The 18,757-nt window shown below is 45.9% G+C and overlaps 1 protein-coding gene across 3 annotated transcripts in view; it reads right to left on the bottom strand.

The window, feature by feature from the left end:
- ADCY8 (adenylate cyclase 8) overlaps positions 1 to 6,670 on the bottom strand; it is a 230,034-nt gene extending 223,364 nt beyond the window's left edge. For all 3 annotated transcript variants that reach the window (XM_082363043.1, XM_082363044.1, XM_082363045.1), the window contains exon 1: positions 4,979 to 6,670. In XM_082363043.1, the coding sequence (XP_082219169.1) occupies positions 4,979 to 5,926 (948 nt within the window). In that variant the 5' untranslated portion in view covers positions 5,927 to 6,670. The remainder of the gene's footprint in view (positions 1 to 4,978) is intronic.
- Between the last annotated feature and the right edge of the window lie 12,087 nt (positions 6,671 to 18,757).

Genomic DNA, 18,757 nt, shown 5'->3' with positions numbered 1-18,757 from the left:
CAGAGGGCTAATTAGCCACTAGCTGTGACATTTTAGAATCCCCAAGAGGGAAGCATAATGCAGCAATCTTTGTAGTTAAATATTGCTGCCTCTCAGTTTTCCAATAACTAAATGATCTTCATCATCTTATCACTAATGAGCTGAAGAATGAGAATGAGATGAATTTCAAAAGTTAGGTAGCTCATATTATTGTCACCAGCAATTAAAATAGAATCAACTGCTAACTACAGCAACAGAGCTTAGAATGTATCTCCCTGGTGAGAGAACCTACCAAATACAACCTTATCATTAATATTTTATTTATACACATAATGTCATTTTGTAATGAATTTTCAGATGGGTAAATTGAACTGGCAAGAGAAACAATTTGTTTAAGAGGTGGAAAATTCTGTGTCATAGAGAGAATCTGGACAAAGGCGCTACTATCTGTGGCTTGAATCACATAATGAAGCTGATTTAACTTGAAATGGGTGAGGCTCCCCAAGGAACGAATAGCAGCCCTAGTGCTACCTGTAGCTGAACTTTCTCAGGGGGAAAGGAAAAGGAATCCTTTGAATTGGGCTTTGAACCTTCTGAGGGTTCCTCAGTATTTCCAGTGCCACTTAGACCTAGAAAATACACGGGGATCACATCTGCCCTGGACAAGAACCTCTTTGGGTGGAAAGTTCACGATTTTCATCTAACTGTTCACTGAGTGGAGAAAACAGAAACCGTTTCTTTGCTGATAGCAAGGAACCTCCTAGTTGGCCCTTTTAAGGTTCTACCACGTATCCACAGTGGAAAGCACGTGATTGATAGATAAATGAATACAGGCCATTCTCTCTTCGTATAGGGTATCTGCAGAGACCTGCAGCTTGGTTGTTACCCTGTCAAGATATAATTTTCTTCCAGAGGGAAAGAGGAGAAGCCGATTCTCAAGCTTGGGTTAGAGAAGGCAATCATCAGCTCATTTGTTCCTTTTGAAAATGGCATTTTCAGTGAAGTGAAACAGCTGCCGAGGTGTGTTTACTGTATCCTCATTCTAGCTTCCTGCTTCTTGAAAATGTTAAGTTAAACATGAGCCATCCTCTTAATGGGAATCAAGATTAATGTAGAGAAAGAAGATATGCCAGTGTTGATGGCCTTCAGTTGACAAATTTATATCCCACTGAGCAAGACGATAAGCTAGCTACAAAGAGCCTATTCCCAGCAATTCAATCACTTTCCCCTTATGACTGCCCTTTGGCTTTTTCATTAAATGTTAATTTGTGTGCTATATGGGGTATCACTCTCCTGAGTAGTGAAACAGGTACCTCTCACTCTTGAGTCATTTCAAATGCTTATGTTTTTAGAAGGATACCCTCTGAAAGGTTTCTGAAGAGTGACTGGCATTGAGCTAGGATCTGAATCCTGACCTCACCACTTCTCAGGCTCATCATCTTTGGGAGGTCCCTTTAAAGTTTCTAAGAATCTGTCATTTCTTCTCTGAAATAAAAGTGAAGGATGATACCATCAGTTTGTCATCACTAGATGTGATCACGTATGTAAAGGCTCTTGGTTACAAGTAAAATATTGTACAAATGTAAAGAATTATTACTGTGCTTTGATTTCTCTGAAGGTGTTTACGTGTAAAAGACTGCTTTACACACATTTAACGTGTGTGTGTATGTGTGTAGAAAGCTTTCACCAACACAACGTCAGGGGACTTGGCTATTTTATAATATTGCTTATGCAATGAGTACTCTTGTTCATTCAGTGATCAAGTGCCTACCACGTGTCTGGCATTTTTGAGGATAAGAGGATAAACACGATAGACAACGTCTTTGCTCTTACACGGTGTTTACATTCTTGTGAGGGTGTGGGGCTGGGGGAAGAAACACAATAAATATAAACCAATCAGATAATTTCAGATGGTATATGTGTTCTGGAGAAAATAAGACACGTCATGTACTAGGGAGCGGCATTTGAACTGAGTCTGGAATAATGAGAATGCGTCAGTCATATGAAGACCTGGCAAAAATTGTTCTAGGCAGCAGTCACAAAGCCTAAGAAGTGGGAAAGAGCTTGGGATATTTGAAAGATAGGAAAATAGAGAGTATATTTGGAGGCTGAGGAGTAGAAGAGACAGAAATATAATTAGCAAGAGAAGCAGCACCAACTTATAGAGGATCCAGTAGGCCACGGTAAGGAGTTAGGATTTTATTCCAGTTTCTAAACAAGGTCGTTAGCAGGTGTTAAAAGTATGCCTTGTATATCACCAAACAGGGAAAACCAAACAATACTGATTAAAAAAAAAATCACAGATTCTTTTTTTTTTAAAGCAATTCTCTACTTTATCCACCTACAAGGTCTAGGAAAGAAACTTGAACCTCTAGAGGGCGCCAAAGGAAAACCTTTTGTGGCCAAAGCCACAAAGGTTCTTTCAGCACCTAAAATCAGAGGAAAGCGCTCTGCTTGTTCTTTCAGAGTCCGGCAAAAGGTGACACCTTATGAAAAGATAGTTAATCTGCATTTCCTACCCAAACAGAAAGTTGAATGAGCTTGGTATACATACACCAGGACCCTGGTTTTCACGCTAAAGGATTGTTTATGATGGGGTGGGAGTAGGAAGGCATTTGAGGGTTATTTTTAATCTTCTCCCATCTGGTAGTATTTGAGTGGAGAATAAAACAAATATGGAGCCAAAATTTACTTTCTGGATTCATTTGGCAAGAAAAGTGTCTCTATACTTAGGACTTTGAAAATATTCATAATTTGCTACTTAGGATGTTATTCTAAATACTATTCCAAAGTTACTTGACAAAGTCTTTTAGTAATGTGTACCAAGGAAGGCTACTGCATGAGAAGCAGTGGGTTATGACAAATGGAATTTTCTGCAAATGGTCAGATAGCTATGATATATTATGAAAATGACTCATAGTGAGAGAAGAGAAGGGGAAGGAAGGAGGAGAAGGAGACAGAAAAGATGAGAAAGGGAAAAAGGGAAAAGGAGCAAGAGGGTCAGCTGATGTCTAGGTACATAATAAAGAAAATGCGAAACAGAAGGAGAGAAATTGGAAGAAAAGGAGAGATTCAGAGGACACTCGGGTTCAAATCCACGTGTAAACAAGATTCAGAAACACAGTTAAAATATAATTTTATATAATCCCAAATTGAGACTTTATCATATGTGGGTATTAAAGGTTCATGATGATTCTGAGAAAACATTCATTATGGTTTTTTAAATCCTTTTTTCTTTTATAAATTTATTTATTTTATTTATTTATTTTTGGCTGCACTGGGTCTTCATTGCTGCACGCGGGCTTTCTCTAGTTGTGGCGAGCAGGGGCTACTCTTTGTTGCCATGCCCGGGCTTCTCACTGTGGTGGCTTCTCTTGTTGCGGAGCACGGGCTCTAGGTGTGTGGGCTTCAATAGTTGTGGCTCGCGGGCTCTAGAGCACAGCCTCAGTAGTTGTGGTGCATGGGCTTATTTGCTCTGCGGCATGTGGGATCTTCCCGGACCAGGGATCGAACTCGTGTCCCCTGCATTGGCAGGCGGATTCTTAACCACTACACCACCGGGGAATTCCCTCATTATTGTTTTTAATAAGAAAAATTCAACGGGTCAGACCTTACTTACAGAGGCTCTCATCCCCCCATTTCATGCCTGATGATCATAGCCATGTACTTTATATGCTCTTTGCTCTACCCAGGGAGACTTCAAAAAGCACCGTAAAAGTGGCCAACCAGATAAGTAACCTAAGCAAATGGATATAGACCATCCGAGAAGAGAGAGAATCCCAAATCAACTAGGAGTCCAGAAGGTCAATGATGGGTAAAACACTCTGACGGTACCAGAGCTCTAAAAGTCATGAGCAGTTTTCATAGGTGTTGTACCTGTTTATCCTAAGAACCATCTATTCAAACCAGACTGCAAGCCTCTGATGGCCAAGCACCTCTCACCAGCTATTTACTTGAAAACACTCCAGCTGATACGTTTCCCTCATTTTTATGAAGAAGTTCCCATAAAACTCTCTTGTTACTCCCATTCACTCTCTTGTTACCTACCAGACATTTGGCCAAGAAAGTGCCAGACCATTAATTATCAATTGATTTCAATGAATTTAAACAATAGAGTCATCATCTAACTCCTCATTCACAGACAATGAGAACTTTGTTCACAGAAACACATCCATTTTTAATGGGGAAAGATAGGAAGAAAGGGGGAGAAAGGAGAAAGCGACCTAAAGAGTCAGGTTCCACCTAAATATTTCAAACCATCTACATCAAAATGCCCCTTTTCAATTAAGCAAAACTTGCATTCTTTGCCAATGACATGGTCCCCCCTCTCCACCAGCCCCAAAAGTCCTGGGGTTGATTTATTCAAAGCATTGGGGTTGGATCCTGTAGCAAGAGAAGATTGCACCTTAGATCCCCAAGGCAATAAAGAAAAAAAACGTGTGTCACAGGCTTGTCTGAAAGACTGCGTGAGATAGCTTAAGTAGGGTACCCAGCACCAGCAATTAGTACGCGTTTGACAAATATTGATTCCTTCAAGAACTGAGGATTTGTGGCGCAAAGACACAGAGAAACCCAACTCTGAATCCCAGAGTCCCTTAGGACACCCTGCTGTAACTCTCACGAGTAAAGCTGCTAAGGAATGGGTCACCTTCTAAATCGGGGTGCTCCTCCCGCCTTTCTGTCTCCTGCTCCAGAGACTGACTGCAGCTCCTGGGGGATGTGTGAGGAGCAAAAAGAAGACTACTTCTTAGCTGATGTCAGAGAATTACTCACAGAATCAGAGTAGAAGAGTAGAGATGATAGAAACTTTAGAGGTCATTTAGTTCCAGTTCCTCTAGAGCAATATCATCCCACGAACTCCCAGGACCTCCTAGGTGCAAAGCACTGTGCCGGGCTGGGGGAGGGGACTCACAGGGAGAAAGGCAAACCTGCCTCTTAGAAAAGAGATTTCTAAAGAACCCCGGGGAGTCAGGGGACGAGCAAGGCAGGTAGGCGTTACCTGGTTGATGGAAATGACCGCCAGCCTGGGGATGACCCCCTGGAGGACCACCTGCAGTAACGACGTGCCCAGGCCGGCCAGGATGGCCCAGGTGAGCGGCAGCGGCAGCATGCTGTAGGTGGCGAAGAGCGTGAAGAGCACGTAGCCAATGCCGTCTCCCAGGAGCCCATAGCCCAGACCTGCTGCTAAGATCTGGGTGGTCATGGCCACCCAGGTGACCACGCCGCTGTACTGCAGGTAGGTGTGCGACGTGGTGTCCTTCCTGACCACCACCAAGGCGCAGATCACCACCTCTATGCCCGTGAAGAAGCCCAGCAGGATGCCCTTGAGCGGGTCCATGGGGGCCGAGGCCAGGCTCAAGTGCAGAACCAAGAGGGTGAGTTTGGTCAGCACGTCCAGCACGTTCATCACCACCTCCGATTTGCGCCTCTGGCCCAGGAAATAGCGCTGGTACAGGCGCTCCAGATCCCGGGACTTGAAGGAGTTGCGCAGGGTGGGGAAAATGACCCCTCGGTAGCTATAACCCCCCTTGAGGAAGAAATCCGAGTTGCTCGGGGCGCAGTCGAGGTTCAGGAAGCCCAAGTCGCCCGCGCCGCCGCCGCCGCTGCCGCTGCGTTCCGGGAAGACTTTGGTGCAGCCGGGACTGTGCGCTCTCTCCCCGGGGCCCAGCGCGTAGAGGGGCAGCGCCGAGTCGCCGGCCAGCTGCGACGCGTGGTAGTGGTTGGGGCCGCCGCCCACAGGGTCCGAGGCTTTGCTGGAGCTCCCGCTCCCGCCGCCGCTGCCCCGGTGCCCGTGAACGAAGCGCTGCTCGGTGATGTGCCGCACCGCCGTTTGCCACAGCAGCCGCTGCGGCCGGGAGCCGCTCCCGCCGTCGCCGGCCGGGGGCGTCGGGTGGATGGTGTAGAGCTCCTCGCTGCCGCTAAGGCAGCGCACATCGGAGAGCTCCATGGCGCCGGGCCGCTGGGAGGGAGGCCGCGGCGGGAGGGGGTCCCGAAAGACCCAAAGGCGGCCTGGTGGGAGCTTGGCGGCGAGCCCTTCTATCCCCAGCCGCCCTGGGCAGGAGGTCCCCGCACGTCAGGTCATAGTGCGCCCCGGGCCAAAGGGCGCCTGGAAGACCGCCGCAGACCCCTGCGTCCTCGCGCGTCGCCCTCCCGCCAGCCCGCGCAGCTTGGGTGCGTGGCAGCGGGGGGCTATTTGTCCGCAGAAGCCGCGGCGCTCTGAGCCACGCAGACCCCTTCCCGGCCTCTGGCTTCCTGGCTGGGTCTCGGCTCAGCGTCTTGGCGTTGCCTTTGCTCTCCAAGAGGCGCCCAGGCGCCTGGGCTCCGTGCTTCAGCTGCGCGCCGGGCGGGTCCTGGCTGCGGCACTGGGCTCGGGACGCCCACGACTCGGCGGCTGCAGGGGGCGGGGGGGGGGTGGTCGGGGGTGACCGGCAGCGCAGACGGGTGCGAAGTTAGCCGCTCTGGCTGGAGCAGAGTCCTTCGGAGAACTCCATTGCGCCGGGATGAGGAGCCGGGGCGGAGCTGGGGGCGGGGGTAATGAAGGGGGAGGAGTGGGGGACAGTGAGGTGGCGGGTGCCCAGCGGGAGGATTGGCGAGGTGGTAGCCTCAGCGCTAACAAGTCACCAAACAGTTAATTTGGAAGTGCGGGTGTGCGGAGGCTCCCTCCCGCGTTCATTTCTGGCTGTCTCCACTTCCTGAGGCGGGTGCCCAGCGGGAGGATTGGCGAGGTGGTAGCCTCAGCGCTAACAAGTCACCAAACAGTTAATTTGGAAGTGCGGGTGTGCGGAGGCTCCCTCCCGCGTTCATTTCTGGCTGTCTCCACTTCCTGAGCGAAGACTGACAGCGCAGCGCTGGTTCTGGCCCGGCGCATCCCTCGGGGAAGGGGGAGGGCCTCAGGGTCCCAGTCGCGGCTACTAGACGGAGTCAGCCTTTCCAGCTGTGTTTCCGAGGGGTCGCAGCACAAGATTCTCACCCCCTTCACTTCGCTCGTTGGAATCCCTTTGGCCCGGAGCTGGGAGGAGCAGGAGGCGAAGGCAGGAAAAAAGTGGGGAGGGCTCCAAAGCCAACAGCTCCGAGGACGAGGAGAAGCCACTGGTGCAGATGGCTGAGGCTAAGAACCGTAGCTTGGTGCGTGCGGCGGGTGTGAGGTTTGGGCGAGAAGGGAGGCCCGAGGCCGCGGGGAAGTCGCCTGAGTCGCCGCCGGATCCAGGGGAGCGCCGCGTGCCAACCTGGCGCTCTGCTCTGAAGCGCGCTGCGGGCGCCGGGCGACAGGCAAGAATTTGGAGACCTGTCTGAGCGGTTGGACACCAGAGGAGGCTTAGACCCGCCCCCACGCCAAGCCACGCCCCCGGAACGGGGCGGGGGCGGAGTGGCGGTGGTGGCGTGGACCTGGCGCCCAGATCTGGCCAGGACGCCCCAGGTCTTCAAGGCAGCGGCGCGCGCAGACCCGCGTGGGAGAGGACGGTGGGGTTGGGGCAGGCGGGGCGGGGCGGGCGCCCCCCGACCAGCCCCCGGCGCGGAGATGCAGCGCTCCAGCTGGCCGCGCTGGCCGGTTCCTCCGCTGTTCTTTTTTAGACACTGGCTCTGGTCCTCCGCAGGTGCGGAGCCAGGACTCGTAGGCCGCTTTGCCCACGGACTCCGAGAGCCCAGCGCAAAGGCATAGAGGGTCTCCTTTACGCTCTCCCCACTGGGGCGTCTTTTGGCAAAGCCAGCTTGCGGGCTAAAAGCAAAATACCCCCAAGAAGCCACAATTGCAGAGGCCGGCAGCTTCCTGAGGGAGTCTCTTTACTACACCAATCCGGAGGGATGGAGAGCGCGAGGCATTAGAATGCGAGGGCCGTCGGAGGGCCAAGTTTCTCCCCGCTTACAGTAGGGGTCGAGGACGGAGGGCGTGGGGAAGGCATTTCCAGCCGCCCTCTCGAGCCCGGTTTCCTGCCCGCTGAGCTCCGGCGAGCAGTTGCGGACAGAGCCCCTGGCGGAGCTCGGGGCAGATCCAGGCGCAACACGGTGGGCACGTGGTGTGTGTGCCCGCGCCGGGCCGAGCAGGGGCTCCGGGCCCCGGGTCCGCCGGGCGCGCCGCAGTCCCGAGACCGTTTGCATGTGGCGGAGCCACGGTGGGACTGCAGCTTCAGCCGGTGGAGCCCTGGCCCTGAGCACAGTCAGCTGATGGCCAATGACGTCACGCCCTGGGCGCTTTCGCGGCTCCCCATGGCTTCCCTTGAAAGCACCAAAGACCGCCTCGCCGTTCCCTCAGGCCCCCCTGAGCGGACGATTTCCCCTGCTTTCCCTAGGAGAAACTCCCCTCCCTTTGCTTGCCCTGGGCAAGAATGTCTTTCCCGATCTCCCTCCTCAGAGGCACACACCATCTCCAGGGTTATTTGTGTCCGCCGTGTCCCAGAAACACGAGTTGCATTATTTCCTTTTTAAGTCTTTCTTTTCCACACACACGGGTTTCAGTTTAAACCCAGAACTGGTCAACTGCCTTGCACATAGAATCCCCCCAAAAGCAGAAAGAAGACTCAACATTTTCCCCGATCTCCCTTAATAGTAGATTTCTGGAATGTCATACACACCCTGGAAAAGACTTCTTTAATCCTAGTCCCTTAGAGTTGCACTTTACAACTACACCGCTCAAGAAAGGAAACAAAATTAAGTGCTCAGTTTTGAATTGAAAGAAGTTCGATTCTATCTTTAACCCAGTTTGTAGATGAATTAATTTGTTAACAAAGTAAAGGTATCCCAGAATAGCTGGACTATTCCATGGGGCTGGAACTTAAGGGCAAAGCGCTTCCCCCAAGACTCGGTTTTGCAGTTATCTAGACCTTAATGAAATAATCCCAGGCATTACATCCTTGAGAAAGAAATGCTACTTGCTTCTCCCTGCCTAAATTCCTTGGACTCTGCCTGGCCAGCTCTCCTGAAACTCTAGGGTGGGTAATCAATGTCTTGATTTGAGGCAGGGAGTCCAAATAGGGCAGAGGGCTGGGTGGGGGAGGGAGGCTGGTTCCTGCAGACCCTATGCCAGGATGTGTGGGGAGCTGTGTCCTGATCTGCAGGCATAGCCCCAAGTCATCTGTGCTAATGAGCATATTAGTAAACTTGGCAGTGGAAGACACCTCTTTATTTTCTCAATTCTTTCTCCTTGGGAGCCTGAGAGCTCAGCCTGAATAAATGAGGGGTTGAATGCAGATGGAACTTTCCTATGAAAATCTTCCTCCTGGACATATCCCAGGATGATTTATTCAGCAGCAAAAGGAGGCTTGCCAAGGAGGGGGAGATTGGACCCAATCAGATAAAATGACTCAGGCTGATGAATGAGCATAGCATGCTACAGAAAGACGCTCAAAGAATTTCCTGAACTCAGAGGTTGAAACTAACATATCAGGGAGAAAACATTGCATCTGGTGTACTGACTCCTCTGAAAGTTCCTTTGCTGTAGGGGTGTTAGGGCATGTTGTTTGAAAATAAGAGCATAGATGACACAATTAGATTCAAATGTTATTCTTCTTGTTGTGATGACACAGTGCCATTCAGACACCCCCAAATTCTGTTTTTGAATGACAGCATTGGCTCAGTACACATATCAAGAGGCTTTTGGGAATCTGCAAACCACCAAATGATTATCACTTAAAACAAGAGAAGTCAACACACTGCTTTGAGGCTATAATGGACCTCTCATTCATGGTCCTCTCATGGACCTTAATTAAGTGAATTAAGTTCACTTAATTCCTTGCATATTTATTATGGCTGGGTCTTGACTACGTTCCAGGGACAGTATTTTGCCAACTCAATGTCTTTTTGTACACAGTTCCCTCCTCTTGGAGTTTCCCTCTATTCTCCCCATTTCCCTCCCTGAAAACACTACTCACTTGATCCTTCAAAGCCTGAGCAATGTTGTCTCTGAGCGAAGGCTTTCCTGATATTCCCAGTGAGAATTAATGGTTTCCTTTGCTGTTGTTCAAAAGTCTGTTCTGGTTCCTCCAGTATGGCTCTTACTACAGGCACTGGCTCTACCCCATTGGCTTACCCATTTTTCTCTCACCTCTCCCCATGAAGTGGTGAGCTCATTGAAGGGGAAAACTGATTTTCCTTGGGTCCATATCCCTTAGTTTCTAGCAACTATAGTGTACATAGAGATAATAAGATTAGCAATAATTGATGGCATACTTTTCCCTTTACAACCATCTTTACAACCATTTCATTTAATCATCCCATCAGTTCTCTGAGTTAGAGCCTTCTCTATCTTTTATTAGTCCCATTTTACTGACTAGGGCACTGAGGTGCCATGTGGTTAAGGAACTTGCCCAGGATCTCATCGATAGCAAAATTCCAGCAATTAAATTTAGATTGTATAAATCTGGCTTCCATGTGCTCAATAAAAATGCTACCACAGGCAGTCAACACATTTCACCTAAATAAGACTGATAGACAAGAACATGTGAAATATATTTTGACTTTCCAAATGCAAAATAAACAAGAGACTTCTAAGATGTTTGGGCTTTGAGAAGTCTAGTAGGATGACTCCAAATGGATGAGGTAGCAGAACCAATTCTTGTTTGGTTACAGGGTCTGTTAGGTTTTGCTCAGTTCAAGCCATTGACATTATTTCTAGTTTGTGGAAAAGCAGATTTTTCACATATTGGATTTAACCGAAATAATTAATCGTGGCACTCTACTTCATTTGGCTGAGGGTGGAAGTGGCAAAACATCCTCTTGGCCTATTGGAAAATAACATATTTGTTTTATGATGTTGCTGCATACCATTGGCCACACTTATAGTAGATATATTTAAGAAGGGGAATTTGTTTCTCTCAAAAGCCTCTTTGACTTTCTAGGCTAACTGTATTAATACATGAATTTAAATTTTATAAGAGCTCTGGCCTTTGCAAAATACCCATAGAAACCCTAACACTCACTGAAGACATATAAAATATTCACATGTAAAAGAAAAGATGGACTCAGTTCACGAAGGGGACCTGAAACCAGAGAGCTCCTGTTTCCAAAGGGAAGGAGGGTGTTTATGACAAGGCAGCTTCCAAAGCTGGAAGTCCTTAAAGGAAAAGCACATGAAATTTTCTAAGAAGATAGATCTTAAATGTCCCCTCTCTCTCTCTCTCTCTCATACACACACACACACACACATACACACATACACACACACACAAAGGAAAAAAACAAAGAAAATGGTAATTCTATGTGGTGATACATATGTTAATTACTTGATTGTGATAAACTCATATTGTATATCAAAACATCAAGTTGTGCATCTTAAATATATACAATTTTTATTTTCAATTATACCTCAACAAAGCTGCGGGGGGAGCGGGGGCCTTGAAAAGGATGTGTCTGTCTTGCCTGGAAGCACTCACTGCTCTTACCAAGTATCGAAGGCATTGACGCTTTGAAGGAACTCCAGGGAAAGTCAATGTCTAAAGTATATAAGGCTTATACATGGAAATGGTCTATGAATGAAAACCTTTGCGCTCACACTTCGTCTGGAATGCAGCACAATATACAGTAGAAAAACTGAAATGTCTATTTTACTCCTGTCATGTATTTTCTTTGCATTGTAAAAATGTAAGAGAGGGAAAATTTTGTATACATTTTGGATCTTCGCGGGAACTAGTTTAAATTGGATTCTGGTGCCTGAAAGAAGGCAGTCTCATCAGTGGGAAAGCAATTCTGAGACAACGTATTTATATGCGGAATTCATCAGTTAGGCAAGTCAGAGGAAGAAATCTTCAAGGGAGACAGACTTAAACACTGTTTTCTTCTTAAAAGATGATTCCCTTGTCTCTGGTTTAACTAGAGTATGAGTCTACTGTGATATCACTTATGAAGCCTTCACTTACTGAAATGATAATAAGAACACACACACGTACAGCTCATTGGAGAAACTATTAAGAAGTGACCTAAAAGAAGTAGTAACAAAACAAAGAGTAAGAGGGTTTCCAGCTAGTTCACCCCCGTCACCAAATCTTCTTTTGGCCATGGTTTAATACCTGCTTTTTAATTTGACACACTTAAGAAGTCTTAGGGCAAAATGATCAGACAGTGGGAAACAAAGCAGATCGTTTTCCTCTATTCTCTCTCTCTCTCTCTTTTAAAAATCTACCTGATCCTTATTTTAATACCACAAACTTCTTATTTTTTAAAATATTTCACTCCATTACTCATACCCTCCTGGAGATCTTTGGGATCTATGTAGAATATTTAGGCTAAAAGTTTATAGATAACATAAGTAAATCTATATGCATTTATGTAGTTGTGTATATGAATCTCAATCCATTGATTAAGTGTGAAAGAAACATATCTCCTCACCTTTCAAAAATCAGTATATTTCTGTTTTCACCCAGTCTGTGAGACATTTAACTTGCATCCTTCTTGAGGCTTTCCTCTGTACCCTCCTACTCCCAGGAAGATGCCATAGTTCCAGGCTCTTATGTAGTACCCAGGTGTGTGTGTGGTGGGGGAGGGCAGGGAGGAAGGTAGGCATCCACAAACATGCATGCCCCCTGGTCTTTGGCTGTCTATTCATAAAGGTCACCACTGAGGCAGTCAGTCTTGTCCACATCACACGGTCCCTGTGGGACCAGCAGCATATGCATTGCTCTCTTTGAACGAAGACAGGAGAGCCTTCACAGGTCTGCTTACGGGCCCATGTGCTTGACATAACACGTTGCCCCTCCTCTTTAGGGTGCTGGATCCTCTCTAGGACACCCCTGGGAAGCCATTATTTAGCACGCAATAGCCCTCTCTCTCTCTCTATCTCTCTGTGTTTCTATCTGTCTCTCTGTCTTTCTGTCTCTTCCTTTCTCTCCTTCTGACCCAGTGTGGGAGTATCTCCTTTAGCCTGGTGAGAATCCTTGCTTTATGTTTCTTCCAAGCCCATCTGACTTTTCCTGTTCTCTTTGGGAATTATATTTTTATAAAAACAAAAGATGGAAAGACTACTTTTGTTTTCTGTTCATCCTTTCTGGAAGTGATTTGTAGAAGGCTTACATGAAGGAAAGGAAAAAAGGGAGTGCACAAAAGCAAATCTCATAAATTCATATCTCAGCATATGATCCACATATATAAAATGGATGAGACCCACCCCTCCTCCTGATCAGTGGTTTTTTTGCACTGTGGGTTCCAACCAAATCGTGGGTTGTGAAATCACCTTTGTGGGTCACGATTAGCCTTTAAAGAATAAATTAATAAAAGAGTAGAATAAAATCATAAGGATAATTATATCTTGCTACTCTATACAAAGGCTTTCTTTTGCATCCAAATTCTTCCTCTCTGAAGTTAAGAACAGAAAAAAAATTGATAAAATTTCAGAAAAATACCTTATCAAACTCTTGGAATTACATTATTTGAACTTCACAAAACAAAGTTCAGTTTAATATGGCATGTCTCACTATCCAACTTGATATTTAAACTCTTATTATATAATTAGCGATCAAGTAGATTTGAATAGCATGAGCTACACACAAACACACACATACACACACACACGGTATGCACTGGGCACTATTTAACGTGGATTTTGTAATGCAAACTGAAGTAAAAAAAAAATGTTTGGAGGTGATTGGTCTAGTCCTCAGCTCCTTACTGGAATTATTAAATATTATGTTTACCCGAAGTCGTGGTTTAGTGAAATGAGTTGCTTTTGTAGTCAGGAAGACTCCTTCTTGAGTTGTGACTTTACAAGGTGCCAGCTCTGTGAGCTTGCTCAAGTTATTTAGCATTTTTGAACTTTCATAATATGGGGGGAAATAACAACTTCGCCAGGTTTTGTGAAGGTTAAAGGTAATTCGTATAAAGCACCTGGTACAGTGCATCACACAGAGCAAATGCTCAATATAGAAGAGTTCACCCTCCCGCACCAACTCCATAAACAAGACCTGTTCACTACTGACAAAGTAGATCGTAACTTTCTTTTATTTCCTCCTCTTCCGTTGCTGTTTTCTTATTTCTGGCTACCATCCTCTCTCACCTAGATGATGTCAATAGAATGAACATGTCTCTCTTATTGTAGTCTGCCTCCTTTCTCCAGCTGCTGCAATCATCCTAAATTTAAAAATATGATCATGTCACTCTTTTTTATTGTGAAAAAAACACATAAAATTTACCCTCCCAGCAGTTTCCTAGTTTACAAATTGTCAACGCTATGCTCATCCATATATGAGGTATCTCCCGAGTCCCCTCCCCATCCTATGTGACTGAAACGTTATATCTCCCAGAGATCAGCAATTCCCCACCGCGCCTTCCCCCAAGCCAAGCATGTCACTGTCTTTCTTAGAACATTGCAATGACTCTGCTTTGCCCTCATATGCCTTAAACTGGAAGTCAAACATCTCTAGGAGTGGCTATTGCTTCTCTCTCTGGCCCCCTCTTACTGCCGCTCGTCTTGCTCTCAGTCTGTCAGCTCCCCAAATGTATCTTGCTCTCTCTTCTCTCTGAATCTATGGACTTACTATGCGCTTTGCCTGGAGCCCTCTTTCTACTTATCCTTCTGCTGTTGGCATGGGTGTCACTTTCTTCAAGAAGCTTTTCCTGGACTCCCAGGTCTAGGTTAGATGCCTCTACAAATTAGCAATGCTTTTGGCTACAAATAATGGCAAAATGCAAATCAGGATGGCTTAAGCAAATAGGAGTTTGTTTTCCTTTCACAACAAGAATTGTGGCTGTAGAGATTTGCTGTTTTGGTTCAGGAAGTTAATTCTATCAGGGGCTTTGTGCTGGCACTCTAGCACAAAGAGTGCCTTTTCCTCCTAGTCACAAGATGGTTATAGCATCTCTGAGCATTCATTCTCTTCTACCACATAGAAAGGTAGAAGCAGAAGTAGGAGCATTGCTCAGAGTTTCTCCTCAGTACTTTCTTTTTACCAGAGATGAAAAAAGTCTTTCCGGAATTTGATAGAAGACTTCTACGTATATGTCATTGGCCAGAACTGTATCGCTTGCTTAACTCTAAGCCAGGACCTGGGGTTCCCCAGTGATCAAGGGGTCTGAAACAAAGAAGAATGTGGGGAATGGATCTCGGATAGGTAACAGAGATGGTAGTATAGCCCCTTTCTGCTCTTTCCTTAGCAAACTATACATCTCCATCTCACCCCTATCCAGTCACCTCCTCTTTGCCCATCTGTGGTGACCAGATTCCAAGATGACCCCCAATAATCACCCACCTCCTGATGTTCATGCCCTTGCATAATCCCCTCCACTGTTGTGTTAGAATTAGTTGGTGTGACCAACAGAGTGCAGCAGAAAGGGTGGTATGTCTTTCCTAAGGCTAGATCATTGTGTCTTGCCCTCTCTTGCCTTGTCTGCTCTTGGGGAAGCCAGCCACCATGTTGTGAGGACACTCAGGGAGCCCGATAAAGAAGCCCATGTGGGGAGAAACTAAGGCCTCCTATCAACAGTGAGCGAGGGACTGTTGCCTCTTCCAGCAGCCATTTGAAAGAACCACCTGGGAAGTGAACATTCCAGCCTGAGTCAAGCCTTCAGATGCTCTGCTCCATCTGAGAGCTTGGCTGCAACCTCATGAGAGACCCTAAGCCAGAATCACCCAGTTAAGTTGCTCTTACATTTGTGACCCACATAAACTGTGAGATAATAAATGTTTATTGTTTTAAGTCCCTAAGTTTGGGGATTATTTGTGATGCAGCAATAGATAATTGATACACTATCTGAGGGCCCCAGTAAACTATACGTTTCTTAAAACTAAAACCAAAACAAAACCATAACAACAAAGAATACAGCCTTCAGTTGTACACTACTCAGAATGACAGAAAAGCATTTCTTTATCTTTAATTCATAAGATACAGGAAGGAGAAGTCTTGAATGGTTCCAGTGATCATTTTTATTTTCATCAAGTCATGAGTGATTTGGGGTAGGGAGCATCATATAAATGAGATAATAACACTTAGTTTAAACTTGTTCACTAGGTTCCGGTTGTACTTGGAATATTTTGCACTTCTTGCAATTCATTCATTCATTCATTCCTTGATGGACAAATGGATATAAATTGTGGAGATACCAGGAGAAGACGTTTGCACCAGGCTTTGAAAGACAAATAGGTGCTGAAACTCAATTACTAGCCAAGAAGGAAAGGCAAAGAGGACAAGCTGCTCTTCACCGGTGCTTGGTGTTCCCAAGAGTTTTCTTGTGTCAAGAGGGTTTTCTGGGTCATTGCTTGCCTGCCTCATTCTGGCCTCACTCAGAAGTCACTTCCTCAGAGGAGTGGTCCTTGACCATTCCACTTAAGCTACTTGCTCCCAGAATTTTGCAACCCCAAATATCTGTTTACTTCCCATATAGGACACCTTACCATCTGCAACAATCGTTATTTAGTTGTCTGTGTACTTGTTTTTTGCCTTCTCTGACTAGAATGAAAGCTCTTTGAGGGCAAGGACCAGTCTCTGCCTTACTCTCCACTCTCTCCCCAGTTCATGGCATGTAGCAGAAGCTTAGCAAACAGTTTTTGAACAAATGAGTGAAAAATGATCCACTTCTGGTAACTTCCTGACTAGTGATTCTGACATAAGCAATAGAAGCAGAGATAGCCAGGTTAGGAGAAAAATCTATGTTTTCCATGAGCTGGAGTAGAACAAACCTCAGCATTAGGAAAGGAGAGCCTAGTGCACTGAGAATGTTTCACTGGCTTCTAATTGGGGCACCTTCTTCTCATTTTCCAGGAAAAATGAGACCAGATGTTTAGAGCACCTACTATATATCAGGCTTAGTGCTATTTTCTCAGGAAGGTGTTTTGAATGCATTTGCATGCATCCAGAGTAACTCTCCCACTCAGATCTGGATTGTGGAAGAGTTGGGACTCTACTTCTTTCCAAAGGCCAGGAGGATATTGATTAGTTATAATTTTTAGTTACAAGTATACGAGTAGTCTGCTAGGGCTACCATAACAAAATACCGTAGACGGGGTGGCTTAGACAACAGATGTTTATTCCTGACTGTAGATCAAGGTACCTGCTGATTCGGTTCCTGGTGCGGGCCCACTTCCTGGTGTCCAGAAGGCTGTCTTATTGCTGTGTGTGCTCTCTCTCTTCTTCTCCATCATGAAGGCCCCACCCTCATGACTCCGTCTCACCCTAATTACCTCCCAAAGGCCTCACCTCCAAATACTAACACATTGGGTGTTGGGGGTTCAACATATGAATTTAAGGGGGACATAATTTATGCATAACAATACATGAATGATTAGCTCAAGTATATAGATGGTGGGTTATTTTTCTCAGGGTAGGTGGCTAGACCACTGATCTAGATGATTCAGGAATGGGACTGAGTATCAGCAGAAGCTTGGAAGTCCTGTGCTTGCCACTAAATCACAGGAGAAAAGACATAGGGAGGTGATAGAAAATGAGTGAGGTCTGGGAGCAGCCAGGTAAGGAAAGGAAAGAACAGGGAGGGGTGAGGCAAAGAACCCCAATTACGATCAAAGGTGATATCTGGCGCCCCTTTGTCTTCATTAAAGCTGTGGTTACTCTTTAATGACCATGCACGCTATTAGATTGATTAATTAGACTTGAGTGTACTCCTTACAAACCCCAGGGGGGTTGCCAATAAATAGTGTCTAGACATTGTGGCTATGGAACCCAGAAGGAGGTCATCACAAATAAAGCTTCTCTCTTTGGCTTCAGCTTCTGGAGAGGCTGATGGCTGGAAGGCAGGATTTGGTTATGGGTTCTCCGTGTGCTCAGAGCTTAAGGCCCCACCGCACCCAGATTTATCTGAGAGTCTCCCATGGTGAGGTAACTTGGGGTGGAGAGGTGGTCCTGAGTGGGGGGGTCCCAACATGGGGGGGTCCCAACATAGGAGGGTCATTGGTCCCGGGCCCTCAAACTGACAAAGGACCACAATTCTACCCTTTGACGTTATAGCTCCATGAGGCTGTCTACAAAATCTTCTGTTGACATCATCTGGTAAAATCCAGAAAGTACCTGAATTGAAGCTTGAAGAATGAAGGTAAGCAGCTTGGAAGAACGTCCAGGAGACAATAGAAGACCTTTGTAAGTAATGAAATGATGCAACACCAATGCTCTTGATGGCATAGAACACTGATGACTCTGAGTTGAAAAGTTTTCAGAGTGGTACCACTTTAAGAATGGTACCAGTTTTAGGAATATATTTCCCAATTAATGTCACTTACATTTTCATATATATATATATACACATATATATGTGTGTGTGTGTATATATGTATCTTCAAGTGTGATATCTGTTAAAATCTATACTTAGCTGTTTAAATGCTCTTTCAATAAGTACCTATTTAAAATTCTAAGTGGTAAAAAGCATTGCTTTATAGTTTAATTACCAGCATTTTTTTTCTTTTTTAATGATGCATGAAGTAATGGAGTGTCTTAGAATTAATGGTGTCTTACGTTCTAAGAAATACAGTATGTTTTGGTGATAATAAAACCATTGACTTATGGGAAGGGATGGTAGAGACTCACGTTACATCCTTTCATTTCATAGGTGAGCTGCAGGGAGGTTAAAGGAATTTCCCATCAGGACTGAGGCCCATGTTTACTCATTACAGGACTGTAATCCATCTGAGAGGGATACACGCAGTCTGGAAGTCAGACCTGATTTCAAATCCTGACTTCTCCTAGGCAGCTCTGTGCCCTTCACCATGTAACTTGTCTTCCCTCCTTATTTGCAAATTAGGAATGATAATACAGTAACATGTATCCAAAAAGATATCTTAAAGGTACAAATGGGACACTGTGAAATCCTGGCACAGGTAAGCGCATTCAGTCTGCGACAGGTCAGAGTGGTC

Source organism: Balaenoptera borealis (assembly GCF_965194805.1).
Source record: "Balaenoptera borealis genome assembly, chromosome: 17".
NCBI classification, from domain to species: domain Eukaryota; kingdom Metazoa; phylum Chordata; class Mammalia; order Artiodactyla; family Balaenopteridae; genus Balaenoptera; species Balaenoptera borealis.
This window is presented reverse-complemented; position numbering and strand designations above follow the sequence as displayed.